Source organism: Alternaria infectoria (genome assembly GCF_024043175.1).
Source record: "Alternaria infectoria strain BMP 0036 chromosome Unknown scaffold_10, whole genome shotgun sequence".
NCBI lineage: Eukaryota > Fungi > Ascomycota > Dothideomycetes > Pleosporales > Pleosporaceae > Alternaria > Alternaria infectoria.
In genome coordinates this window covers 744,225-769,690 of record NW_026250699.1, presented here as the reverse complement: position 1 = coordinate 769,690, position 25,466 = coordinate 744,225, and the positions used below count along the sequence as shown (strand labels likewise).

The following is a 25,466-nucleotide window of genomic DNA, read 5'->3' as shown; positions in this document are numbered from 1 at the left end:
ACACACATACATAATATTCCTTTTTGTTTCTTTCATCTCTTACCTAATATCGAAACATCATGTCGCATGCTCGTTATATGTCCTGGCCTAATGCGCATGCGCTGACCATGGCGCCCACCTACCCTCCATCCGGCGCTGCCATCGAGTACCCCTCACCTGCTGCTTCTCGTCGGGCTTCCGAGTGTTTCTCTGAAGTGAGCATGAGCAGCAGCAGGCGGGGCAGCTTGGCTGGATTTGCGTCGGACATGGAGAGTACCGGGCAGTGGCACTCTGTAGGAAGCGAATCTAAGAGTCCTCTAGCACAATTTGGATTCTTCAAGGGTCTGACCGACAAGAAGACAACAAGAGGTTCGTTCATCGAGATATCGCCTCGATATGGTGGCTGACTCCTGCAAGATGGCCAACCACCCAAGAGAAGAGGACCCAAACCGGATAGCAAACCGGCTTTGACCAGACGGCAAGAGCTGAACCGCCAGGCGCAGAGGTAACATCAGCCAAGCCATGTATTGTATCACGCACTGACTTGATGACAAGAACACATCGAGAGCGAAAGGAGCTATACATCAAGGCCCTCGAGCAGGAGGTGATCCGTCTCAAGGATACCTTTGCGGCTACTACGAGGGAACGGGACGCTTTCGCAGACGAGAACCGCCGACTGAGAGAGCTACTTATGGCACACGGCATCTCCTTCGACCACTCCAGCCCGGGGAGCAATGGCATGGGCCGCGTCGACAGCTCCGCCTACGGAAGCTCCACTGGCAGCATGTCAGGCTACGGGCCAGGATCAGCGTCGACTGGCTACACATCGCCACCAACACGCGGATCCAGCTCTCATGATGGAATGAACGGTCAAGCCTTGACTCTTCAACAACAACAAGCCCAGCAGTCTGGTCACCATCATCAACATTCGATGGACTATGATCAGATCGGCATTGACTTCGTCTTAACGTACGACCGATCGCCTTATCTTTCTCCTCCACCCCAGCAGTAATGCGCTTACGTCTTTTCTTCTTCATTCTTTTTAGCCTCCGTACGTCATTCGTTATCTTTACGAGATCTGTTCTGACGACTGCGTCTAACAGGCTCGAGCGACCCTGCATGGACCACATGCAGTTTCTAATGGTCCGCGCCAACGAGGCCGACGAGAACATCAGCGGCCATGCGCTCATGGCAACGGCACCTCCCGATGCGCATATCACGAATTGCCCCGAGGAGAAGTATCCACATCAGATGCCGGACGTCAAGATGCCGGATTTGATGAAACTACTCGATCTCAGCAATCGTCTGCCCCTTGATGGGGAAATCACGCCTATCATGGCCTGGGCGAAGATCCTCCAAGACGAATGCTTCAGGGATCTTTCCAAAGAGGACATTGAGCTCGTGAAGAAGGAGCTCCTTGCCAAAGTCCGCTGCTACGGGTATGTTGGTATCATTCTGATTTCATCTGAGCATGCACTGACCCTACCTAGCTTTGGCGCAGTCCTCGAGGAATTCGAAGTCAGCGACGCCCTGATGACAGTTCTTGCTAGCAAATACTCCAATGGTCCCACGCCAGCATAATGTGTAGTCACGAGAAAAACGGCACTAGTTATGTTTTCTGGAATAATCTGTAATGTCATTCGCTCGATATGAATAATGCAAACATATCTTCAACTTTAAAATCCCAAATGGTGTTTGACATGTGCATGGTGACTCGCGAGTTGGCGCATGCCCGCCGATCTACTCTCTTGTGAAATAAAGGGTCCAAGCTAGCGCCCCACTAGACCCTCGTCCTGTCAGGGCGGTGTTATGAAACCCGTGGACTTATGAAACTACAATCGCTACACGTCGTCGTCTCGAGGCCTATAAAACCTCCGCAATATACGCCGGCTTGCCTTCCTGTTCTTTCTGCCTCTTTCGCCACCGTCACGAGGGCACATCACAGCTATCCTCCGTACCCCGCGCGACTCCCGACCGAGCCTCAGTCATGGCCGAACTCAGCGTCTACGACAACGACCCGACGATATATCTCTTTACCTCGCTGACTGCCGGGTCCTCTCACATCGTTACTGCCACGTCTCGAATCGAAACAATCCTAAGGGCGAACAAGATCCCTTTCAAGGGAGTCGACACGGCGACAGATGAGCTCGCAAAGAAGCTGTTCCAGCGGAGAGCTAGCGGGAAGAAGCTACCGTTGATAGTCAAAGAGGGATACGTTCTGGGTGTAGGTATAGGAGAAAGCGCGTAGCTGGGGCACGAGGCTAATGCGTGTCTTGCAGGGCATCACCGAGATCGAAGAATGGAACGAGTACGACGAGATTCGAGAAGCGCTGGGCGTCACGGCAGCCTTCACGCCCTTTCCTGCGAAGCCCGGCCCACCGCCCATGGCTGCGCCAGCTACGACCACCTCCTCCTTCTCATCCACAAGCGCAGCTGCGAAGAAGGAGAATGTCATCATACCCAGTCCAGAGACAAACCTGGCGCTCCGTGAGCTAGGCGCGGAAGCTGCGAAGAAGGCCGCGTCGATGAAGCCTACTCCAAGCAACATCAAGACTACGAACCCATTGCTGGCTGAGAAAACGAACACACCGACCTCGGCGACGTCCAGGAAGAGCCCTACAAAGGAAGACCCTAGCAGCATCCTCTCGCCGAAATCTGTCCCATTACCCGACACGCCGAAGCTTGCGACGCCTGCTACACCGACTGCGACCGAGACCACGACCAAAGATACAAAGGCTGCTGTCTCGACTGCCAAAGCGGAGGCCAAGCCTGTAGCCACGACCGCAGCGACGAAAGATGCGAAGAGCACGAAAGACGCGAAAGCCCCTACAGCGAGTACGAGCAAAGACACCAAGGCGAAGGATACTAAGGCAAAAGACGCGAAGGACGCGAAAGCAAAGGACACCAAGGCGAAAGACACCAAGGCAAAGACTACCACATCCTCAAAAGATGTAAAGTCAAAGTCTACAAGAAAACCCGCAACAGGAGGACTCTTCGGTCTCGGAAAGCCCGTCGCAAAGTCAAAGTCGTCGAAACCCTCAAGCAGCAAAGACACAAAGAGCAAAGATACAAAATCGAAGAGCACAAAAGACACCAAGGCTGCCGCGAAACCGGGTATCCCCAAGCTCTCGGACCTGCAGAAACCCGTACATGCGCCTCCATCCATGCACGACGATGCGAAGAACCCTGCGCTTAGCGCTGGACCGATAAGCTCGACCAAGAAGGAAGACGAGGAGAATGATGAGGAGGATGAAGATAGCGAGGAAGAAGAATCCGAGGAGGAGAGCTCCGAAGAAGAGGATGCCGATGCGGATCAACCAGCAGCAGCTAAAGCCCCAGGAAAAGCGACTGCAGCAGCTGAAGAGAGCAGCGAAGATGAGGAAGAAGAAAGTGAGGAGGAAGACAGCGAAGAAGACAAGAAACCCGCACCATTGGCTACAAAAGGGAAACCCGCAACACAAGCCAAGAAAGAAGCTGAAGCAGAGGAGAGTTCAGAAGAGGAAGACAGCGACGAAGATGATGACGAGGAGAGCTCAGAGGAAGAAGAAGAAACAGCCAAGACGCAGAAGCAATCTGCCAAGGACGCGAGTAAAGCTGGAGTGAGTGTGAAGGACTAGATAAGAACGAGGTTTCATGTGGGTAATCGCGAGTAGACAGTGTATATAGTTTCAAGTACAAGATAGTAGTACATAATTCAAGTTTGGGCAAATGCCGTAATATTGCATGTGCAGATAAATCGCATCATTTCAACGCCATCGCTGGATGCTGACTCTGCATACGCAGTACAGAAAAGACCACATCTAACCAACTAGAAAAACATCTATAACCCTCTGGATGACAAAGGCCGTCAGGAATCTGTGCCAACAACACCTCGCACACTCCACTCGATCCATTATGTGCCGATGAAATAGAATCAAGCAGCAACATCCAAACCCGCCTTCTTCAAGCCATTCAAAAACTGCTCTTTAACATCCCCCTCACCACCCACAGCCTCAGCCGTCTTCTCCACCTCTGCAGCCTCCGGCGCACCAAGCTGCGCCATCATCATCTTCTCCACAGCCGCAATACCCGCCTCCTCCGCTTTACTCAGACTATCAGCCGCACCGGCCACCTCGTCCTTCTTCTTCGCTTTGCCCTTACCCTTGGCGCCCTCCTCACTCTCCTCGCCCTGGACCATCTTATCCAGTTCCAGTTTACTTACACCGAGCGCGTAGATCTGCTCTTCGACTGTTCCCTTGGTGACTAGTCTGACGACTTCGACCTCTCGCGTCTGACCAACGCGGTGCGCGCGGTTCTCTGCTTGGATGTCATCCTGGGGATTGAAACTTGAGTCGAAGATGATGACTTTGTTTGCACAGGCAAGATTGATACCTGCGCCGCCGCTCTTGGTGCTGATCATGAAGAGTTGGATGGATTCGTCCTGGTAGAAGACGTCCATGAGGGATTGGCGTTCTTGGATCGGTGTAGAGCCGTCCATGCGCATGAAGTTGATGTCGTGGTCGTCAAAGACCCAGCCGAGAATGTCCATGACGGACGTGAATTGCGAGAAGACTAGGGCGCGGTCGCCGTTCTCTTTATACTTTTTCAGCAAAGCGAGGAGCGCGGCGACTTTGCCAGAGTCCATCCATTCCTGGTCCTGGAGCTCGAATTTCTTGAGCGCGCGGTACTTGGAGGCGAGCTGGTGGCATTGGTAGTCTTGGTATAGCTGCAGTTCTTCGTAGATGATGTCGGGGCTGCTTTCGGCGAACATGTCTTCTTTGAGACACGCCTTTGACATCTTCCGGATCTTGTCGTCGTTGTACCGGTGGCGGAAGAGTAGGGGGTGGATGGCTGCTTGTCGTAGCTTCATCATAACGTTGGCATGGTCCTTGACGGGTATGCCTGCTGCTCGGTCTTCAAGGATCTTGCGCTGCTTGGCCAACTGCTCGTTGTAAAGCGTCTTTTGCGTATCGGTAAGATTGCAGTACTCGACACGGGACGTCTTCTTTGGTAGATGCTTGAGCACCTGAGCCTTCTTTCGTCGGAGGATGAACGGCGTCAGCATCGTACGAGCGCGCTGGATACGCTGTGCAGAAAGCAGTGAGCTATGCGAGTCGCTCTCCATAGTCTTGGCTTTGTGCTTGAACAAAATCTGCAGCATCTCCTGAACCTCCTCCTGCTGGTCGCCATAGAAAACCTGCGGCATGAGGAAACCCAGAATCGACATGAGCTCTTGAAGACTGTTCTGAAGTGGCGTTCCTGTCAAAAGAATTCTGCAAGTCGTAGGAATCTTCATCAAGCTCTTGTACCGGATCGTGTTGGCGTTTTTGAGCATATGCCCTTCGTCAAAGATACAGATCTCAGGCCTGCACTTTCTCAAGAACGAAGAGTCGTCCTTTCTAAAGGTAAGGTCATATGTCGTGATGATAACATCGCACGTTCCCTGGCGGATGTTTTGGAGAATGCTCTCCTGGTGAGAGAACCGCTCCGCCTGTGATCCATAGTAGGGCGTAAAGTTGATCGTGTTGGAGAAGCGCTCAAATTCACGACACCAGTTCTCTAGTGTAGATCCAGGCACAACGATAAGCGCAGGCTTTCCGACGCCTTCTTCTTTGAGGTGTGACAGAAAAGCGATGATCTGGCATGTCTTTCCCAGACCCATATCGTCGGCCAAGATACCAGAGGTTTTGGTCTTCCAAAGTAAGTTCAGCCAATTAAGACCTACAACCTGGTAATCCTTGAGTTCAATGTCGTCGTTCATGATCGCGGGCTGTGTCAAAAGCTTCGTACGAGTGACCGCTTTTCGTATGCTGTTAGGCTCCGTATCGCTGCCATTCGGGCTCCGAGGAGTATGATAACCTGAGTCGCGAGAAGAGTTCGTGTCGCTAACATCATCGAGACTTGTAATCTCGACTCCATCCTCTGTGGAAGCACCAAAGATATCAATGCCCCATTTTGCCATGCCCGCAACCATCGGCTTGCCCAGAGCCTCACATTGCTGAACGACCGAGTCGATGGTGTTGTATGCATTCCACATGGCCTCGGTAGATTCCACAAGTCGCTGTCCGGTTGTTATACGTGGCTTGCGAGACTTCTTCTTGCCCTTCTCTACTGGCGTGAGATCCACATGGACCTTGCGAATAGCGTCGAGAGACTTGAATGGGCGGTGTTTGAAGATCTCCTTGATGTCCTCTTCTTTGTGACTGGATAAGTCGATCAACTCCTCCACTGTACAAGTGTTGAAGAGGTTCAACAATTTACTATCGTCAAAGCTGTTCTCCACTACCGAGCCACCTGCTTCCGAATCGTCGTCGATCATGAGATCCGCAGCAATACCCTCGTCCTCGTCAGAGGAGACAACAATCGCCGCCTCCTTCTTTGTTTTCTGTTGCGGTCGTACGGGTGCGGGTTCGGGGGAGGGCGAGAAAACGGCTTTCTTGCGGTCCTTTCCGCTCTTCAGTCGACGTTTTGGCTTCGGTGGTTCCTTCTCAGGGCTTTCGATTGTGACAGGGCTATTCTGAGTCGCGCCTAACTTCGAGTACTTGTTCTGCAATGATTGTACAGGCTGCTTAAGACCTCGCTGTGCCGTCTTCTTTACAACTGGATTTGATGCTGTACGGGCTACTCCTGGGCGAGGTGGCGACCGTAGCAGCTCATCCTCAGACTCCTGTTCCGCCAGATACTCGGAAGCGTCGTTGAAGTTGCCCTTTCGCTTTGTCAAAGCATCATGTATTTGCTTGACAGAGCGGTTCGGGTATATAGCCTGTAATCGCTTGACTTTGGTATACGTGCTCAGGTCATGGATGTCTTCCATGGTCATCTCCTTGTCTTCGGTCAAGTCTATAGGTATAGCGCGTGAAGGCCCCCCTTGCGGCTGCAGAGGTTTCTGTCGCTTAGGTGGTGTACTCGACTCAAATCGTTCCGCTGGTCGTTTACGCGACTGGTCGCTGCCGTATTTATAACTCGAAAGGTCCCAGGTCGGCTTCTGCGGTGTCTCTTCGATCCTCGATGTCATGGATGCCATTTCGATCTTGGACAAGGGTATATTAGACCTATATTCCGACTCGTCCTCGTCTGGGTCGCGCTCAACCGGCGGGTCGTCCGAGGTGAGGTCGACGACTGGTTTGCGGACTGCTTGTGGGGGGAAGAAGCCTGTGCCAGGCGGTGCCATTGGGTTGCTGTAGCCCCCGTATGGGCGTTGCGACTGCGACGGCGGCGACATGACAGGCGACGACTCGCGCTGAGGGGCGGGTGACGAACGTGGGACTTGTAATTGCGACGAAGAAGCCGTGGCTTGGACTGGATGCGCGCGCGGCGTGACTATGAGTGTGGGCTGCGTGGTATCAGACGGCGCCGCAAAGAAAGGCGAGCGCTCCCCGAGGATTTGCGTAGGCTGCGTGACGTAGGTATCGCGCTCGTCGTCGCTGTGCGGAGAGGTGCGCGGTGCCATCGGGGGCGGAGAAGACGACAGTATGGGATCGCGGCGGTACATGGTGCGACTGCACTATGGCAGCGGGTTGAGCAGAGTAAGGATGCCGTCGTGGTAGTGGATGCCGTAGTCGATTTCGCCGCTTCGTTCGCGGGCGGAAGAAGTAGAGCAGCGCAAAGAGAAGACGCAGAGAACAACGGCCAAGCGCACTAACAAAGGCGAAGTGGACAAAGCAACGGGTATGCTAAAACACCCACAGAGCGTAGGCAGGAAGGAGCCGTGGAAGGGTTTGCCTGGCGACGCGGATCACCAAACACAACGCGTTAAAACCACTTTACTACGCGTAAAGATATTGAGCTTGGACCATTCTGAGAGCCTATTACGTTGCTGAATTCGGCTGAGGGCCTGGTCCGTCGCTTCCTCACGAGCCAGAACACCACGACATACAGGCCCATCTGCAGAATGACGACTAGAAGGATTGTAAACGAGCAGAAGTCGTCTCTAGACTACGATGGAAAGGGTGCTCCCGAGCCCTCCAACACCTCGCCAGCGGTGCCATCGTGAGTCGCCTTTATGCTGGATATCATGGCTATAGTGCAATGGCTGACAATGGCGACAGATCGGTCATTTGGAAGTTGATGAGCTTCACATTTGCCATGATCACACTGCCAATTGGCACATACTTCTTCTCAGTCAACTTTGTCTTCAAGGGTAAGTTGTTCATGAGAGGTTTGGAACTGGCACTGACTCTACCCAGGCAACGCAACATGGGCGGGTGGTTTGGCAGCACTCATGGCGAACGTGGTCTTAATCGCATATGTAATCATGGCATTCAAAGATGATCAGGAGGAGATGCGAGAAGAAGCAGAGAAGTCCAAGAAGAAGTTGTAGGGCTTGCTCGTCGAGATGGCTGGGGCATCGATGCATGTTAGAAGGATCGGCTCGACTGCGTAAAGTCGCCAACACATGTTCTTGGGGCACATGCGTGGTAACGATAGTGACTGAATCACACATCACTTGAAACGATTAAACGAAGACCATTTACTCATCAACCATTATGATTACCACATTACCAGCCGGCTCAAGGAGCGAACTTCTACTGTAGCAGCACATTTCAAAACTACAAGGAGTGACAATCGCGGTATATACCCTTTCCACATTCCTAAAACGCCACAGTAACGCCAACATGCTGTATGCGCAGGCTCGCGCAACAGTGATTCGACCAGAGGACTCCAGAGCCCCATGGTGAAGATATTCATTCATCATCATGGCAAGCTCGCGCCTCTCATTGTGGAATAGATTCCCAGGAGCGCCGTTCGTTATAGCTAGTCGCCATCTTCCTCTCTATCATCGCTCGTGGCTTAGTCTTTGCTGAACCGTCTCTTAAACCAGCTCTTGCGCTTCTCGCCAGCATCGCTGCTCTTCTTCGAAAGCATAGCTGGTCTTGTGTTCTCGGTAGCGGGCGGTCCACCACCACCGAGTTTGATCGGTGCTGCCTGGGTGGAGTGCCTCGGGGGCGGTGGTGGCATGGCGTGAGCGGGCGGTTGCGGTGGTCCTTGTGAGTAGTTACCCGACCCCCGTGCGTACTCCTCCATGATGGGGCCCCTTCCGAATCCATTAAATCCGTACTGTGCACCCATGTCCTGTTGTGGTGGTTGCACGGGCATGCCGCGTTCGATGGAGCTGTTCTCGCTGTTGCTGTGGTCGTTGGAGTATGGGCCATCGCTGTGGCTGCCATTCGAGCCGTTGGTGTTGACGGTGTCGCGCGACTGTTGGTAGCCGTTCATGGGGTAGACACCACCATGGGCGCTCTGTCTGTTGTTCCAGCCCGGGTCAGACTGCATGCGGTTGCCGTATCGCATGCGTTGTGGCTGTGCGCCAACAGGCCCGCCGTTGCCGTAGCCATCGACATAGCTGTCGCGCTGCGTCTGTCTTTGCGGAAAGTAGCCGCTGACGGACGAGAAGCGGTTCTGGTCGTTGTATCCGCCGCCGCCGCCGCCATAGTAGCTGCTCCGTCGGCTCGCGTAGCTCATGACGTCGGTCTGGTCGGCGCGCATTGACTGCGCGCGGCGTCGGTATTCGCCATCAATGGCAGCCTCGAAGGAGCGGATCGTGTCGAGTGGTCGCTCCCATCGCGAGCGCGTGGGGTTGGAGAGATCGGGATCGGCTGGTACTGGTTAGATGACGAATGTGCAGAGCGCTGACGACACGACTTACCAATGGGATTACCGGCTGAGTCGGTATGGTTGAAGGAGCGGAGAGAGGCGAGAGTGGGCTTGGTGAGGGCTTCGGCGACTGGGGCAGGTTAGCCACGATAAGATAGACAGGGTGCACACGACGGCATACTGGGCTGCTGTTCGTTCATGGCGGCGTTGGGGTTCGCCTTTGAGTTTGGGTCGTAGTGGTCAGAGTATTTGCGCTGGTGCTTGGTCGGGCTTTTGGGCGACGCGGGAGTCTCGCGGCTCTTGTTGCTCTTGTTGCTGTGGAAGCTGAGACCGCGCGGGCGCGATGGCTGCTGTGCCGCTTGCTCCATTCTTGCAACGATGGGCGATACCCAGTTTTTTCTGCGGAGCGTCTAACGAGTCGTGCGAGCCGGGTAACTCGGTGGAGCTGGTGCTGTAATGTGGCGCGTGGTGAGCAAGTGGAGCGTGCGGCGTATCGTAGTAACTGAGACGAGAGATGTCGCAGAAGCAAATTGATGAAGGATCAAGAATGCGTGCCGGTAGAGCTATGGAAACTGGGTGTTAACACACGAAAGGCGGACCAAGTCTAGGCTGCGTAGTAAGACAACGTACCTAGGTAGTGACGCGCGGTCCATTCACTCTTCCACGCCGAGACGCGACTCGTCATCAAGCCACGACCAGACTAAACGGTTGGGGAATATCACCATCACCCACTCTGAAACAAAAGTACCGAGCAAGGGTGTCTATCTACTCTTATCGCTCTGCCGTGCACTTCTCCCAGCCTTACTCTACAATGATACACCCACTCCACCGCGACCGTCCGTTCATCTGTGAGACAATGGAGGGTCAAGTCTCACTGCACAGCCTACTAGTTCAACCCAAACGCCCCTCGTATCTCCCGTTAGCTGGCAAATTTAGACAGCGTCAATAGTTTACTTCCGGAAGCGGACGCTATCTTCTCACCCGCACCTCCACGCCAGCCACCGCGAAACTCAATTCACCATCTCAATTACATTCAAGAGAACCACCACCTGTTAATTGCGCAGCACAGCACAATCTGGCTATCACGGCACCTGCACTGCTGTCGCAGCACCTTTGATCTTCGTCGTGCATCCCGCAAATGCTATCTATGGTACACCATGCAGGCTAGTGGCTGAGGCGTCCCTTCAATCCAGCAACCAGCAGAAATCTAGCCGCGTAGCCGGACTCTTGCAGAATCTCTGACAAACATGGACAGCTTGCATTTTGCCGCTGTTCTTCGTGTGTCAAATCCCATCTTTAACAAAAGCCATGGAAGATCGCGACATGGGTTACGCGCGGGGCTGTGGATACTATCATCGTCACCTAGGATACGTCAAGCACTTCGATAGGCACGGCGCGGCTTTGCCGACGTTTCCAACGCGCCAAGATTCCCACTGTTAACTCGGGTGGGCTTGCATCACTTTGCTCCCCGTGAACATGACCCTTGCGCGCTAGCCATCATTTATTCGTTCATGAGTGCTATATGCTCATCATATCCATTACATATGCTTTATCCTTTTTCACGTCCCCCCACTAGCTGTGTGTAGGCATATTGACCGATGCCTTCGTCGCGACCGCATCTTCACTCCTCCAAAGACTTGTTACGGTCTTCTGTTGTGTGTAGAACTGGAGACCTGGCTTTCCGTAGAAAGTGTTTGCACCGCCGCCTGCGACCGACTTCTTGTTGCCAGTGAAGGAGAACATGGGGAGCTGCTGATATTAGCGATTATTCGTTACGTTTGGTTACAAAGAAAACTTACAGGTACGGGAATGGGTACGTTGATACCAACCTGACCGGCTTCAATCTCACGCTGGAACTTGCCCGCAGTGGCACCTGAGCGAGTGAAGATGGCGGTACCGTTACCATACTCGTTTGCGTTGATCATGTCGATAGCCTCGTCGATGGTCTCGACGTTTAGGCAGACAAGGACAGGGCCGAAGATCTCCTCGGTGTAGCACTTCATGTGTGGCTTGACGTTGGCGATGATGGTAGGACCGACCTGAACAGCCCAGTCAGTATGCGATCATTCTCACATATCAGCAAGACTTACCCAGTTGCCGTTGGCGTACTTGTCGGACGGAGGCTTCTGACCACGTCCGTCAAGGAGGATAGTCGCACCCTCTTCCTCGGCGCTCGCAATAAGGTCTTCAATCCTCTTCTTGGACTGAGGGCTGATGACGGGACCAAGATCGGCGCCCTCCTCAAAACCGCCGTTCATCGACAGTTCCTTTGCGCGCTCAGCGATCTCAGGAACCCATTCCTTGGTCTCGCCGATCATGACCAGAGTGCTCAAAGCCATGCATCGCTGACCAGCAGCGCCAAAGGCAGCACCGGCAATCGCGTTCAGAGCATGGTTCTTGTTGCAGTCGGGAAGGACAGCAGCGTGGTTCTTTGCGCCCAAGTTGGCCTGAACACGCTTGCCCTGGGCCGATGCGCGCGAATAGATGTATTCTCCAGCCTTGTTGCTACCGACGAAGCTTATCGCCTTGATGCGGGGCTCGTCGATGATGAAGTCAACTGTCTTGGCTGAACCGTGTACAATGTTGATTACACCAGCGGGGAATCCAGCCTTCTCCGCAAGCTCGGCAAGGATCATGCAAGCGCCGGGGTCGCGTTCCGAGGGCTTGATAACGACAGTGTTACCGGTAACAGCAGCGATGGGGATGGTCCAGAGGGGAATCATAGCGGGGAAGTCTGGGGTAGCACATCAGCACAAACCTCATTTACCGCCAGTCGTGCACTTACTGAAAGGGCAAATGGCAGCTACAACACCCAATGGCTCTCTGTAGCTGCGTGTCTCCATGTCCTTGGCGACCTCGAGGACTTCGCCAGTCATCTGTGTTGTGATACCGCATGCGGTTTCCGCAACCTGCAAGCCGCGAAGCACATCACCACGCGCGTCTCCAAATGTCTTGCCCTGTTCCAGTGTGATGCTAGCAGCCAAACGGTCCCAGTTCTCGCGAATCAAGTGTGTGTATTTGAAAAGAATCTGCTGCCTGTGAAGCAAGCTGGTCTCTTTCCATGGCTTGAAGGCCTTCTCAGCGCTGTCCACCGCGGCCTTGAGCTCCTCGTCTGTGCTCTGCGGCACGCGTGTAACCAGGTTGTTGGTCGCGGGGTCATGTAGATCTATCCATTGTGTTGCTTTCGATGCCACGAACTTATTGTCGAGGAAGTTTGGTGTGTCCGCGGGCGACTGGATTGGCTCGTGGTCCATGGGGTACGACTGGGCCGCTGACGATGCGGGCTTCAGGTGCTGCGCCGTGGCATGCAGCCGCCGTGCGGCGACTTTACTTTGGCTGACTGGCGACGACATTCTCGTACAGAGAGGGGCCGCGCGCGCGACAGACGAGCGAGCACTCAATGTTGGGAGGCGTGAAAGCGCGCGACGAGAGAACATGATTGGGAGCAAGGTAAGCTCAACGCAACCTTGGAAGACGCAATTGAAGTGGAACAAGTCTTCTGCAGGATCAAGCAATGGAGATTGAACCTAATCAAAGAAGAAACCACGTAGTAAACAACCGGCACTTGCGGCTATAGGGAAAGTGAATCCGGGTTGCCTTTCATAGCAGCAGCGTGTACAGCCGAACTCTCCCCGCAATGCCAGCTGCGCATCCGTCGATAACCAGCTCCCGAGGTCGGTGGTCTCTCTTCCGCGGCGTGTGCAGCGTTTATGTCATCAACTGCCCCACTTTCACATACACTGATACACACATCTTCACATTTCATATGGCTGTCGAGTTGGAGAGTGTATCTTTTATCCATATTCTTACATGCAAAATATGGCCAAGAACCCTGGGACGCCGCACCTTCTTCGTAGGAGCGCATACACTTTTGTCCGTTGCCCAAACATTATCCAGCACATTCAAGATACCTAGGTATGCTTCCCGTAGCTAGGGTCGTAGAGCATCCCGATATTGACCTCCAGAAGTGCGCGCTACATGAACTAGATTGGGTCTTCTTGCACGTTGCTGTAACTCAGTATCCCGTGGTAAAATAGACTTTTGAGTAGCATGCTCAGCGGCGTACTGCTCTGTGCGTGCAGGCTCGAGATCATAGCTGATCTGGTACCTCTACAGACGTTGCTGTCGTAGATGTCGTTGCTGCAGCCTGCCTTTTGACCATGGAGCGACTCCTAGGTTCGTTCCAAAAGTAGACACGGTCCAATACAGAGGTGCAATTGTTAGCGACGACGGTGCCCAGACTGCGACCGTTTTTCCCCAATGACTCTGTGTTTGTTCCTTTTGGTGCGCTGATCGATGTAGACAGTCTACAAAATATCAATACTAGTACGGCTCGTAAGGATGGATGCATCCCGAAAATGATTGCTCACGTCGAATACAACCGTCTCCACTTTGGGACTCTCTTCGTGATGGCGCTTCAACTCCATGGTTGGTCGACGGATACGGGAACGCATCCGGGATGTCGCTTTGGGGTTACATTTTGCGGGGCACATGTGCATGGTGGAGACGCTGAAATCGACAGGGACTCGCTCAAACGCAAAGTCAGTGTCGATTGGATAGATATCTACTCTAACGGTTATTCCCCCACCTGCACCACGCCATTACCAGAACGTTGACAATATCTGCGACTATGCCGCCCCTCAGCCCGCTTGATGAGGTGTGTGCCGACAGGTTCCACGCCGTGACTAACCTGTCCCGCGAAGAGAAGTACGAGGAGGCATACGCTGCTTGTCGGAAGTAGAAGACGCGGAAAATGACGAGATTGACGAGATTGAAGATTACTATGTACTGGATGAGCCGCAGGTAATCTTGTCTAGCGACGAAGAGGACCCCGATACCAGCGACTCTGACGCTAGCAACGAAGATATGTTTGATGACAGTGATGAAGAGGATCCCGCCGATACAGGCGATGAGGAACTGGACGTCAGCGACAAGGGCAAGTGAAGCGTGCGAGAAGAGGAGACACGAGAAGAAGCTGAGTAACAGCACACATTCAAACAAGTCATAGGCTTATCGATGAAATCTGAACATATGTTTCTACACTCCCTATCTCCCAGCCTGTGACCCGGGGAGTTGAACATCCCATTTTCAGGAACAAAGCCTCAATACATAATCATAGCGCCGAGAACCTCGAAATGACGTGTAACTGCAAATCAGGAATCCAATCGGGGATGGGGCGAAGAAATGCCCTCTGAACCACACTTTTTGGTAGTCTGTTCCTCGTACTCTGTATCTCCCAACAGGGTACTACTCCTTTCGCTCAACAGCCAATACTGCCTATGAAGCGTTTGAGCGAGTGGTGCGCTTGTTGATCTCAGCCTGGGCCTTCTCAGATCCAGTAGCGACGGCCTCGGCGGCCTTGTCCTTAGCGTCAACAGCAGACTTCTTGGCCTTGTTTGCCTGGGCCTTGACCTGCTCCTTGGAAGGAGCGGCACCAGAGCCGAGAAGAACGGAGGCAAGGATAGCGAAGATGGTGACAGCGATAACACCAATACCACCAGCGACCTCAGGGACGAACTTGGCAGCCTCAACAGGGTCGCGCTTGGCGATCTCGAGGAAGAGGGCCACCTTCTCCTTGACGTAAAGGACTGGGTCATCCTTGAAGACGAGGTCAGAGGGCGACTTGGGTGTGTCCTTGGGCTTGGGCTTGTTGGCCTCCTCGTCAGCCTTCTCAGCGGGGTGCTTGAGATCGAAGGTCTCAGCCTTGAGCTTCTCAGCGTCGTCGATGGAGTGGCCAATGTAGATGTTGTCGAAGAGAATGTCCTTCTGCATGGTCCAGATTTCGAAACCAATCTACGGCATATTAGCAAAGAGTCCGTGAAATCAAGATAGGGTCAACTTACAGCACCGATGGGCTCAAAGTTGGCAGGGGTCTTGTCCTCGAAGTAGTCAGGGTTGGCGATCTTCTTGGGGGCCCAGACGCCCTTGTAAGCCGGGTTGTCGATGAAGGGAGCGGTCCACTTGCCCTTGTAGGCAGGGTTCTTCTTCATAGGAGGCTCCCACTTGCCGCAGCCAGAAACCTCGTCACACTTAGGGTTGGGAACGGTGGGAGGAACCCAGTCACCATCCTCCTCGTCATCCCAGTCTTCGGGCTTCTCAGCCTCGGGGTCGGGGATGGTGGTGGGCTCATCCTCAAGCCAGTCTTCAGGCTTGGTGGCCTCCTCGTCGACAATCTCGAACGGCGCATCCTCATCCCAGTCCTCGGGCTTGGTAGCCTCAGGGTCAGCGATGCGGGCCTCGTCAACCCAGTCTTCAGGCTTTGTGTCGTTGGGGTCGTCAATCTCCTCAGCGGGGTTGACGGAGGGAGTGAAGTCCTCCAGGAGGGTTCCGTTGCGAACGGACTCGCCGTCGATCTTCATCTCGAAGCTCTGGTCGGGCTTGACAATGAGAGTGTAGAGACTGGTGGTCTTGACGATACGAGCCATGGGAGGGTTCTTGAGGTGCTTCTCCTCGTACTCGCCGGTCTTGGGGTTCTTGTGGCGGAAGATGAAGTGAACCTAGAAATGTCAGCGTAATTGGCTATATTGAGAGAAGCACCGTACCTTGTTGGTAGCACCGCACTTGTCGGGTCCGAACATGATGATGTAGGGAGAAGCGTTGGAGAACTCCTCAGCGTGGAGGGCTGCGTTGTCCTGAAGGAGCTTCATGTACGCACCACCGCACTCGAGGCCATCTGTCCGTTGTTAGAATAACGTGATATCCCAAATTTGGCTGGAAAACCTACCCTGAAGCTTGACTTCGTACTGAACAACAAGGGTGTCATCCTTGTTGTCAATGGCCTTGGGGAACTTGGCAGAGATGGCATGGTGAGCCGCCTTGTCCTTGATGACCAGTCCCTTGTCACCCTCCATACCCTTCAGTACGGAAGGCTCCTCAACGGACCAAGTGCCAACGTATGCCCATTCCTCGTCATCAGCCTTGACGTCCTTCTTCGCGTGTGAGGGGTTCCATCGGGACTCCCAGTCGTCGGTGAACTGCTCGAGGAAAGGTGCCTTGAGTTTTGTGGGCTATACGAGTGTTAGAGAGAGCCTCGGCTACGTGACTGATTCAGAGACGTACAGTAAAGGTCGGCTTTGCGACCGTGGTCGAGGAAGAAGACGCTGACTCGGAGGAGCTGGCGTCGTCTGCGCGCACAACGGCGGCAGCGAGCGCAACGGTGGCGCCAATTGCAAAACGCATTGTGCTTGCCTTGGTTGAGGGTTGAAGTGGAGGAGAAGAGTTCACGGAATCAACGTTGGGGCAAGGTGACAGTTAAATGCCCAGTACACAGAAAGGCCACCTTAGTGAAATGTGGCAGGAAGCGGGCCCTTGGAGCTCCCCACTAGCGCCGCGACCCATGCACGGTTATGCTCCAGGGTTATGGATGCTTCTCGAATGGCTTTCACGCCAGCTGGCCAGATCTGATACACTTTCACTTGAGGACTTCATTACAGGCAATTACTGTCAAGTGGTCAAGAAGTGCTAATAGCCCATGCACCTGCCTAGGTGTTTGCTCACGATCGCTCTTTCCAGGATTCTGTGTCCGCGGCGCTAGTGCAGACCTCGGGAAGAACAAACGTGTTCTCCACACGTCAACCCCGAATCCAAAGGTCCCAAGATAAGGAACACAGTTCAGGCTGCTTTTCGAATCTCAAGGAGATACTTCAAACAGGCCACGTTGTGCACAACAAACTCGCATCGATCACGCTCATGCGCTGTACGACCAACACAACACACTGCATCACCCAGTACTGTCATTGAACGTCATTGAACGTATGTGGTATCGATTGTAGGTGAGCTAAATCCATAGTCACACCAATGCATGCAGCCAACGGCGCTTCAGTGTAGGTATTCCCAAAACTCCGCCGCCTAGCCAGGTCGTAAGATGTGGTCTGCGTATGTATGCTACCTGTTCCCAAGTCCATCCCGCAAGTAGTACAAAGCCGCGAACGCCATACGCTAAAGTCAAAGTTCTAATTACTCCATGCCGCATTCCATATGACATGGCCTATGTCGCGTGCAGTATTTACGGTGTCAACAACTCTGCCGATGAGAGTGGGTGGTAAAGGCTCTTCTTCGTCGCCTTCAAATGGCATGAACATGCCGGATGGTGTTCTTCGTAGTGCGCCGCTTTCCAGTGAGGCTGACGACCCACTCCGGCGCAATGAGTACGGATCCGAAGCAGTGGGAGTGCCGGCCCTTTTTGAGCCGTAAGCGCTAGAGGGCTTGAGGAACTCCTCACTCTCTTCGTCGTCTTCTTCCAGCAGGAAATTTCGTGATGGATTTGACGGCTTCAGGGTCTCGGAGGACGGCGACGGAGAGAGCCCGCTGCGCGACTTCCACATGGCGAGGGAGTGATGTTGCTGCGTCTCGGGAACGTCGGGAGAGTCTGTCCGGTACTTGAGCGTCGTCGATGGAAGCTTAGCAATGGTCTTGTTGTCCGTGCTGATGCTGACGGACGAGGCAGTCCGTGAAAGAGGCTTCTTCCGGCGCGACCGCTTCATCATGACGACGCCCTCGTCCGACGAGGAATCCGCTTCCTGGTACTTGGCCCAGGGGTTGTGGTTGCAGTCATCCTCCTCATCGTCGGCGTCTTTGCACTCGACGGCGATACATTGCTCGACCTTGTCGTCGAAGCGGATGTGCCGCTTCTCCCCGTGATCGGGAGTGTGCAGTCCGGAGGTGGACTTTGAGGAGAAGTAGTCCGTGCCTTCCCAAAGCAGGCCTCGGGACAATGTGGAAGATGTGGGGAAGTCGGGGGTTACACGGCCGATGATTGGTCGGGGCCGTCGCAACTCCAGCGTCACACCGGTTGTTTGCTGGGCCTGCACCGACTCGGCCGCTTGTTGCAGCAGTGACGACGACGACAGTGACTTTTGCAGCATGGCCTCGGACATGCTGCGCTTCTTGAGAATTGGCTTCTTGACGCCATTGACGAAGGAGTTCGTCTTGGACAGGCGGCTGGCTGGCTCGGAATTCTGCTGCGAGCAGAAGCGATTTGAGGCAGGCTGCATGGGCCCGTACAGCCAGGTCACGTCAACGTCTTTGAGCCTGGTGATTCGTTAGCAGTGCCCAAGAGTTAAAAAATCTGCAAGATGGTGCACGGATGGGGGTGATCGACACCCCTGCCGTGGCTGCAGATCGAAATATTCGGGACTCACCAATTCAATGTCTCGGGCGAGATGGTCTTGAGCTTAAACTGGGCCTTGGCCCACGTTCGCCACGAGGCATTTTCGAGCCTGGAGCGCTCGCCGTAGACGCTGCGGTGCTCGACGATGTGCCGCCACGACGACCAGATGTCCTCCTCGCGCCACTCGTACGAGAGGTAGTCGACGTGGTGTGAGGGCTCCTTGCGCACGGCCGTGTCGTCTTCGGACATGGGCATGGGGTCTGGCGTGGTCATGGGAGTGTCGGAGGAGAAGCCTTCGGTCGGCGACGGTGAAGGCAGCGAGCCCGGGCGCATGGCTGAGGATGCAGGCTTCAACGAGGCCATGTCGATGGGCGTGACGCCGTGACTGATGCCCTTGCCCTTTGCAACACCCTTTCCCTTTCTGTACTGCCGCGCCGAGGTGTAATTGGGAAACGCCAGGCCATCGTCTTCGCTGCTCGACTCGTCTGACTTGGGATCGAGCGAGACGCTGCTGGAGGGCGTCGAGTGCATGGACGAGGTGCGCGAGGAGCCGCTCAGCGACGGCGAGCGCAGGTCGGGCAGCGAGTACTGGTTCTTGCGGATGGGCGTGTAGGTGTCGTAGGCGAGGGACGCGGACGAGGGCGAGCGCTGGAAGGGCGGGTTGTCTCGCGGGAGCGACAGCATGGCCGTCATACCGGGCGGGTGCGGGTCAATGCCTCAATATCTATCACAGCGTGGGCCCGGCGGCGGCGAGGGAAAATCTCAGATTGTTCGGCGTAGACATGCGGTCGTGACTTGGTATGTATGGGCGTGCGGGGACGGAGGTGCAGTGGAGCGTGGCCAGGAATCGGGCTGACGACGCAACGGCGGATGTAAAGGCAGCTGTTGAGCAGTGGGAGGTGCGGAGATTGTCGAGACAGAACCACGAAGCGGAGTAGCGGCACTGGCCTAGCCACGAACTCTGGAAACCTGAAGAGGCGCCCCTGCACCCTCACACCAGGGCTACTCTGGGGTCCCGTCCAGCCTTTCACGTCACCCCTCGCCTTCAAGCCACAAAGGACCGACCGCTCTGCCGCTGCGCATCCGTTTGCCCTCCAAGCACGCTTCGCTGCACCTACGGGGTAGCTGCAGAAGGCCTTTCGGTGATCAGCCTGCAGATGCCCAACAGAAGCATGTGTAGTCTAGACCGTCGCTAGCACCCTCGCGTGGAGGCGCCTTTCACATCCTGTCGCGACACAGTGCCGGGGGCTGCCTCATTTCCGAGATGCGCCGGCCGTTGCTGCACCTCAGCAGCGCCGAAAGTGAACTGCGGAGAACCTTGAGAACCTTAAGAGCCAGCTGCGCATGTGTGCTCACCCTCGTTTCCCCCGGCTCCAACGACGTTGACGGCGAACGCCAAAGCCATGCACTGCGATGCACCCCCCACTCAGATGCAGGTTAACTTAGCCTTCACTTAGCCTCTCAACACGATGCCTCTGCTCCATCACTTCACCGATGCTCAGCATACAGCAGTATGACGAAAACCATCCATGCTTCTCGTCCAAACACCTGCTCCTCCACATGCGCTTCCTCTCTCGGCGCCTGGGGATTTTGTGGAGAATGACGCGCTGCTCATCGATCGAACTTCAACACTTCAATCTTGCCTTGATATCTTCTTGGTCGACCTCCAGACCGCTCAGAAAGCACGACAAGCCAAAAGCACTTAAATCTTGGTCAAGACACACATTTCGCGTGGATCAAGGATTTTCCCCCATACTAAAGCGCGATTTAAACTGCTCGCCTTGCCAGATGCCATAGTTTTAACAAAATAAAGGACTGCAGACGACTTTAGTACGTTTCGTATCAGGACCAAACTCCTTCGCAAGCTCCGTGCTGCGTGCAACCATGAAATGGTCCTCTGCTAGCCCTCGCCTTGCTAATCATAGCTCACCCTAGAGCGCGCGAAGAAGCGAAGAACAAACTACCCACGGGTATTACAGTGGGGATGAGTCGGGGTTCAAAAGGAATCATCTCGTTAGGGCCTTGGTGTGAACATCAGCAACACAACATGTTAAAGTACAGTCGTACTCCTGTCGTCCTTTCTCTCCGCGGCATTTGCAACCATGTCTTTGCCCCCGGCTCTTCAGTGGCACTGCGTCCATGCCGCTGCTCCAGCCGCATGGCAGTCCACCACACATCGATAATGGAAATACCATTTGTAGCAACCCGAAGATAAGCCATGCGTTCCCCAACGGCGTGGCAGACTTGGTCAGTCTGTGCAACGTCGCACAGCAATAGCCTCGTCATGGACGGTTCATCAGTTTGCAGGGCCAAGCCGCGCCTCTCCAACGACCACGAACGTCAAAGGGGCTTTATCAGTCGCACATCGTCTCGCACAGCAATCTCGCGAGCATTTATGCTATCTGCGAACTGCAGCAGCCCCTGGGATTTATTTCCGGTAAAATGCAGAACGGGAATGATCCAGCTCGTGCGATCGATCTCAGCGCAGTATGTAGCGCCATGACGCATGTCGCGTCGGTGTTCGAGAGCCCCGAGAGGCGCGAAAGCGACCCAGTTTGTGTCATCGCCTGTCGCAAACGTTTTGCACTCAGTTCTGCACTCAGCCTTGTGTGCGCCTTTATAACATGTCACGGCCGCGTCACACGTAAACTTTATAATAGTCATTCCTTAGCACTCATAATATGAGCGCAACACACGATGCGCCAGCCCCAGCTGGGGACTCACACCTCGACTCGAACGCGCCGAACGGACGTCACGATATCACGACTTCTTCGACCGATGTCAGTCTCACCGAGAGAGACGGAACAACACAAAATGGAGAGAAGACTGTAGAAGAGGGCGCTACTGGAGCGAATGGCGCCGCTGTTGCACCGGGCGCACCTGGTGCGCAAGATGAATTCCCTCAGAGAACGAAGCTACAGATCTTCTTGATCATGCTTTCTCTGGCTGTGGCGGTTCTACTCGTTGCCCTGGATATTACCATCGTCACGACCGCCCTACCCACGATTTCCGCAGAGTTCAACAGCGCTTCGGGATATACATGGATAGGCTCGGCGTACCTCATCGCACAGTCAGCAGCCACGCCAATCTGGGGCAAGATCTCTGATATCTTCGGACGAAAGCCCATCCTGTTGCTCACAAACGCCATCTTCTTCGTCGGTTCCCTCCTTGCAGGCGTGGCTGTCAACATGGATATGTTGATCGCTGCAAGGGTGATACAGGGTATTGGTGGTGGAGGTCTCATCACACTGGTCAACATTACCATATCCGACCTTTTCTCTGTGCGGGACCGAGGTGCATACTTTGGAATCATCGGCGGTGTATGGGCCTTGGCGAGTTCTCTAGGACCTGTTGTTGGAGGGCTCTTCACGCAAAAGGTCTCGTGGAGATGGTGCTTCTACATCAATCTACCTTTCGACGGTGTTGCGTTCCTCATCCTCCTGTTCTTCCTCGATGTCAAGACACCAAAGACTCCGCTCCGTGAAGGCCTCAAAGCTGTCGATTGGCTGGGTTCGCTCGCCATGGTCGGTGGAGTCATTATGCTGCTCCTCGGCCTGGAATTCGGAGGCATCTCACATCCTTGGGATTCTGCCACAGTGCTGTGTCTCATCATCTTCGGAGCCGTAGTCATTGGCATCTTCTTCGCCATTGAGTGGCGGGTAGCACCGTATCCTCTCATGCCCCTCGATCTCTTCTCGAAGCGATCGAACTTGGCTGCGTTGGCTACCTGCTTCTTCCACTCCTTCGTCTTCATCAGCGGCAACTACTTCCTCCCACTTTACTTCCAGGCTGTGCTTGGCGCGACACCTATTCTTTCGGGAGTGTATCTACTGCCTACCGCAGTCTCACTCTCATTCCTCTCTGCTTTCACTGGTATCTTCATCAAGAAAACCGGGCAGTATCTACCTATGATCTGGTTTGGCATGATTATGATGACACTGGGCTTTGGACTTTTCATCGACTTTGACGTCAATAGTTCTTGGGCAAAGATCATCGTCTATCAGATCATTGCTGGAATTGGTGTCGGTCCAAACTTTCAATCACCGCTCATTGCACTCCAGAGTCTCGTACCGGTAAGTTCCATCAAAAGTTTCTTTTTCTGCGCCTGCACATGTGATCATTACACATGACACTAGAGGCGGGGTTGCGGTAGAGCAACCATAGTTGCCATTCGTTAGTCTACCGATGCTGACATGCTCCAAGAAACGCGACATCGCTACTGCGACTGCAACATTCGGCTTTACTCGGAACCTTGGTAGCGCCATCTCGGTCGTTGTAGGTGGGGTCATCTTCAACAACGAGATGAAGTCGAAGCAGTCTCAACTGGCCACTTCGCTCGGTCCCGAAACTGCGTCGAGGTTCGGTGGAGGTTCCGCCGGCGCCAACGTCGGGATTATTCAGTCCCTCCCCGATGAGCAAAAGTTTGTTGCGCGAAAGGCATTCGCAGATTCGCTGAGCACCATGTGGATACTCTACGTCGCATTTGCTGTCGTGGGTCTCGTAGTCAGCCTCTTAATCACGCGTAACAAGCTCGACAAACAGCACGAAGAGACCAAGACTGGAATCGAGGTAGAAAAGGCAAAGAGGCTCGAGAGGGAAGCCGAGCGTGCAGAGAGGCGGAGGAAGAGGGCCAGTAAGGGGTCATTACCGCTCGACCCTGAGGCGCAGGCAAGCAATCCTGATGTCGCGAAAGAGAAGGAGACAGCGGTATGATGAATTCTCAACGATTCTTTGTAGCATCAAGCATAGCGTAGGTGTTCGTGTCAACATCCTTCAATAGTTCGTTCAAGATACCACTGTATGTGAAATTGTAATATGACAGCCGCGTAGGCACATAGAAGTGTCAATGCGTTCCCGTCATAGTGTGCTCTTACTCACACTCCCGTTTGCCCACAGGGTCTGACCCTCCGGTGAGTCTTTGTCAATACGAAATTAGACTTGTTCGCGGTGAAGTAGACAAAGCATTACTGGTACACGTTTCATAACAGCGTGTTCAGCGAGCAATCACCACTCACTACACCAACATCTTAAACAAAGCCCCATGTTCCTAGACAGAGTCTGTTGTCAACGTCAACGCAATGTGCTACTATCGACTTTACATCTTTGTTGGCTGCGGTCACTCAACTTTTTCAGAGACGCCGGTTAGGCACTGTAAGGATGCGCAGACGAAGAGCGCAAAGAAGTCGAATTCGCCATCAACACAACATAAAGATCTAGCTACCGGAGGCGAGAGTGCCTCGGGAAGCAGTCGCAAGGGCAGAGACTCGCAAATGACGTTGGTGCCAGACGATGACTCCACCGAAAGAACAGACAAAACAACCACGTACGGAGATACTTCGCAGAATTTACACTCTGCTATACAAGCAGACCATAACACGACATATCACACAGATCTTCTGTCAACTACCGACGCTTTCCTGACTCCAAACGCAGATGGTAGAACTGCCTCGTCGCACACGACCTCACCTACAATCACTTCAAGAGCCAGAACTTCGCCGCCGAATCTTCCAGCTCTAGAGGACAACGATACCCAGCCGACTTGCGAAGAAGGTCGTGTACATCCCCTGCACACTGTCCGGCTCGAGCGCATGTGCCCACTCTGTGAACAAGAGAGAGAAGAAAGACTACGACTATTGTACTCTTCCATGAGGGAGATCAGATTTGACCCTGCGAGATGGCATGTGAAGTATCAAGGAGATGTGAAGTTGCAAAGTGATGGGAAACAGCAGACGGGTGCGGGTTGGGGTGTTGCGATGGGTGGGTGGTGGGATCGGGGTAAGAAGGAGGATAAGGATGGTGTGACATGAAGATGAGTTGATTGTATCTAAAAGAGGGAAGAAACAATACCATAGCGAAAACTGAGAGTGGTCTTGCGCGGTCTTGGAAGGCGCTGGTGGTGATGCAGCATCACGTGCACCGCCGCCAATCGCAGCTCGGCCCTTTCAAAGCTCACCAACGATCACGACCACGACACCTCGCAACACCGCCAATTGCCCCGTCGCACGTCTTTAAATCTCTCGACGGAGTCCTCGGAAACCATATACACGACCGCCACCCCCGAACGCACTCCCCGCCGCCGCAATGCCGACGCCAGAGTCCGAACTCTTCCTTGCCAAAAAGCCCAAGGTTGCGCCAACCTTTGACGGTGTCGACTACGAGGACAACACTGCGCTCAAGGGCGCGCAAGATGCTATCATCAGGGAGCAGTGGGTGAGGAGTATGATGGCGAGGCTGGTGAGGGACGAGATGGGCAAGTGCTACCGGAGGGAGGGGGTCAACCACTTGGAGAAGTGTGGACATTTGCGAGGTAGGTCTTCTTTTATTCCACGGGCTAGAAGAATGCGCGCAGAAGAAAAAGAGCTCGAATTTGGGGCTGGTTGCAGAGGTGCAAGGCCGTCTGAGGATGTACGCCATGACAGAGCGAAGGCTAACACAGGCTGAACAGAGCGTTACTTCGAGCTCCTCAAAGACGCAAAGGTCAAGGGATACCTCTTTGCCCAACAAAACTACGTCGACGATGCGTTGAAGCGATAAGCGGCCCGCCAACAGCGGTGATCGCTCGCATGAAGGACGGACAACAGGCAGACCATACACGACACGCAGCGGGAGACACCATCAGACGAAGACAAGGGTTTATGGCGTTCGGCAAGCGTATGCTGAAGAAACGCACCACTTCTCTCGTACTGGCGAAACTGTACATATACATGCCGGAGGAGAGATCGATGTAGCACGAATTATTGGATCAAGTGTACAATTGCAGTGGTACAGTTCGTGTATTTTCTTTTCCTACTGACGTGAAACCTCA

The 25,466-nt window shown here is 54.0% G+C and overlaps 11 protein-coding genes across 11 annotated transcripts; 6 read left to right on the top strand and 5 right to left on the bottom strand.

Moving 5' to 3' along the window:
- Positions 1-59: 59 nt before the first annotated feature.
- On the top strand, positions 60-1,560 carry J4E92_006697 (uncharacterized protein; the record flags this gene model as incomplete). Its single annotated transcript, XM_051498063.1, has 5 exons — positions 60-348; positions 397-484; positions 535-948; positions 1,083-1,418; positions 1,470-1,560. The coding sequence occupies 5 exons, from the start codon at positions 60-62 to the stop codon at positions 1,558-1,560; spliced, it is 1,218 nt and encodes a 405-aa protein (XP_051351789.1).
- Positions 1,561-1,966: 406 nt separating this feature from the next.
- Positions 1,967-3,596, top strand: J4E92_006696 (uncharacterized protein; the record flags this gene model as incomplete). The annotated part of the gene is made up of 2 exons (XM_051498062.1): positions 1,967-2,203; positions 2,259-3,596. 2 exons carry the CDS (start codon positions 1,967-1,969, stop codon positions 3,594-3,596), a joined length of 1,575 nt encoding a protein of 524 aa, XP_051351788.1.
- Positions 3,597-3,892: 296 nt separating this feature from the next.
- J4E92_006695 (uncharacterized protein) lies at positions 3,893-7,408 on the bottom strand (the record flags this gene model as incomplete). Its single annotated transcript, XM_051498061.1, has 1 exon — positions 3,893-7,408. The coding sequence occupies one exon, from the start codon at positions 7,406-7,408 to the stop codon at positions 3,893-3,895; it is 3,516 nt and encodes a 1,171-aa protein (XP_051351787.1).
- Positions 7,409-7,849: 441 nt separating this feature from the next.
- On the top strand, positions 7,850-8,278 carry VMA21 (vacuolar ATPase assembly integral membrane protein vma21; the record flags this gene model as incomplete). The annotated part of the gene is made up of 3 exons (XM_051498060.1): positions 7,850-7,947; positions 8,007-8,098; positions 8,145-8,278. The coding sequence occupies 3 exons, from the start codon at positions 7,850-7,852 to the stop codon at positions 8,276-8,278; spliced, it is 324 nt and encodes a 107-aa protein (XP_051351786.1).
- Positions 8,279-8,748: 470 nt separating this feature from the next.
- Positions 8,749-9,920, bottom strand: J4E92_006693 (uncharacterized protein; the record flags this gene model as incomplete). The annotated part of the gene is made up of 3 exons (XM_051498059.1): positions 8,749-9,554; positions 9,605-9,682; positions 9,734-9,920. 3 exons carry the CDS (start codon positions 9,918-9,920, stop codon positions 8,749-8,751), a joined length of 1,071 nt encoding a protein of 356 aa, XP_051351785.1.
- Positions 9,921-11,124: 1,204 nt separating this feature from the next.
- On the bottom strand, positions 11,125-12,806 carry J4E92_006692 (uncharacterized protein; the record flags this gene model as incomplete). The annotated part of the gene is made up of 4 exons (XM_051498058.1): positions 11,125-11,301; positions 11,352-11,591; positions 11,643-12,286; positions 12,338-12,806. 4 exons carry the CDS (start codon positions 12,804-12,806, stop codon positions 11,125-11,127), a joined length of 1,530 nt encoding a protein of 509 aa, XP_051351784.1.
- A 1,398-nt stretch (positions 12,807-14,204) lies between these two features.
- On the top strand, positions 14,205-14,496 carry J4E92_006691 (uncharacterized protein; the record flags this gene model as incomplete). The annotated part of the gene is made up of 2 exons (XM_051498057.1): positions 14,205-14,209; positions 14,256-14,496. The coding sequence occupies 2 exons, from the start codon at positions 14,205-14,207 to the stop codon at positions 14,494-14,496; spliced, it is 246 nt and encodes an 81-aa protein (XP_051351783.1).
- Positions 14,497-14,829: 333 nt separating this feature from the next.
- J4E92_006690 (uncharacterized protein) lies at positions 14,830-16,731 on the bottom strand (the record flags this gene model as incomplete). The annotated part of the gene is made up of 5 exons (XM_051498056.1): positions 14,830-15,345; positions 15,396-16,049; positions 16,095-16,225; positions 16,277-16,559; positions 16,612-16,731. 5 exons carry the CDS (start codon positions 16,729-16,731, stop codon positions 14,830-14,832), a joined length of 1,704 nt encoding a protein of 567 aa, XP_051351782.1.
- A 773-nt stretch (positions 16,732-17,504) lies between these two features.
- On the bottom strand, positions 17,505-19,354 carry J4E92_006689 (uncharacterized protein; the record flags this gene model as incomplete). The annotated part of the gene is made up of 2 exons (XM_051498055.1): positions 17,505-18,582; positions 18,693-19,354. The coding sequence occupies 2 exons, from the start codon at positions 19,352-19,354 to the stop codon at positions 17,505-17,507; spliced, it is 1,740 nt and encodes a 579-aa protein (XP_051351781.1).
- A 1,988-nt stretch (positions 19,355-21,342) lies between these two features.
- J4E92_006688 (uncharacterized protein) lies at positions 21,343-23,374 on the top strand (the record flags this gene model as incomplete). The annotated part of the gene is made up of 2 exons (XM_051498054.1): positions 21,343-22,734; positions 22,865-23,374. The coding sequence occupies 2 exons, from the start codon at positions 21,343-21,345 to the stop codon at positions 23,372-23,374; spliced, it is 1,902 nt and encodes a 633-aa protein (XP_051351780.1).
- Positions 23,375-24,742: 1,368 nt separating this feature from the next.
- Positions 24,743-25,195, top strand: J4E92_006687 (uncharacterized protein; the record flags this gene model as incomplete). The annotated part of the gene is made up of 2 exons (XM_051498053.1): positions 24,743-24,968; positions 25,107-25,195. 2 exons carry the CDS (start codon positions 24,743-24,745, stop codon positions 25,193-25,195), a joined length of 315 nt encoding a protein of 104 aa, XP_051351779.1.
- Between the last annotated feature and the right edge of the window lie 271 nt (positions 25,196-25,466).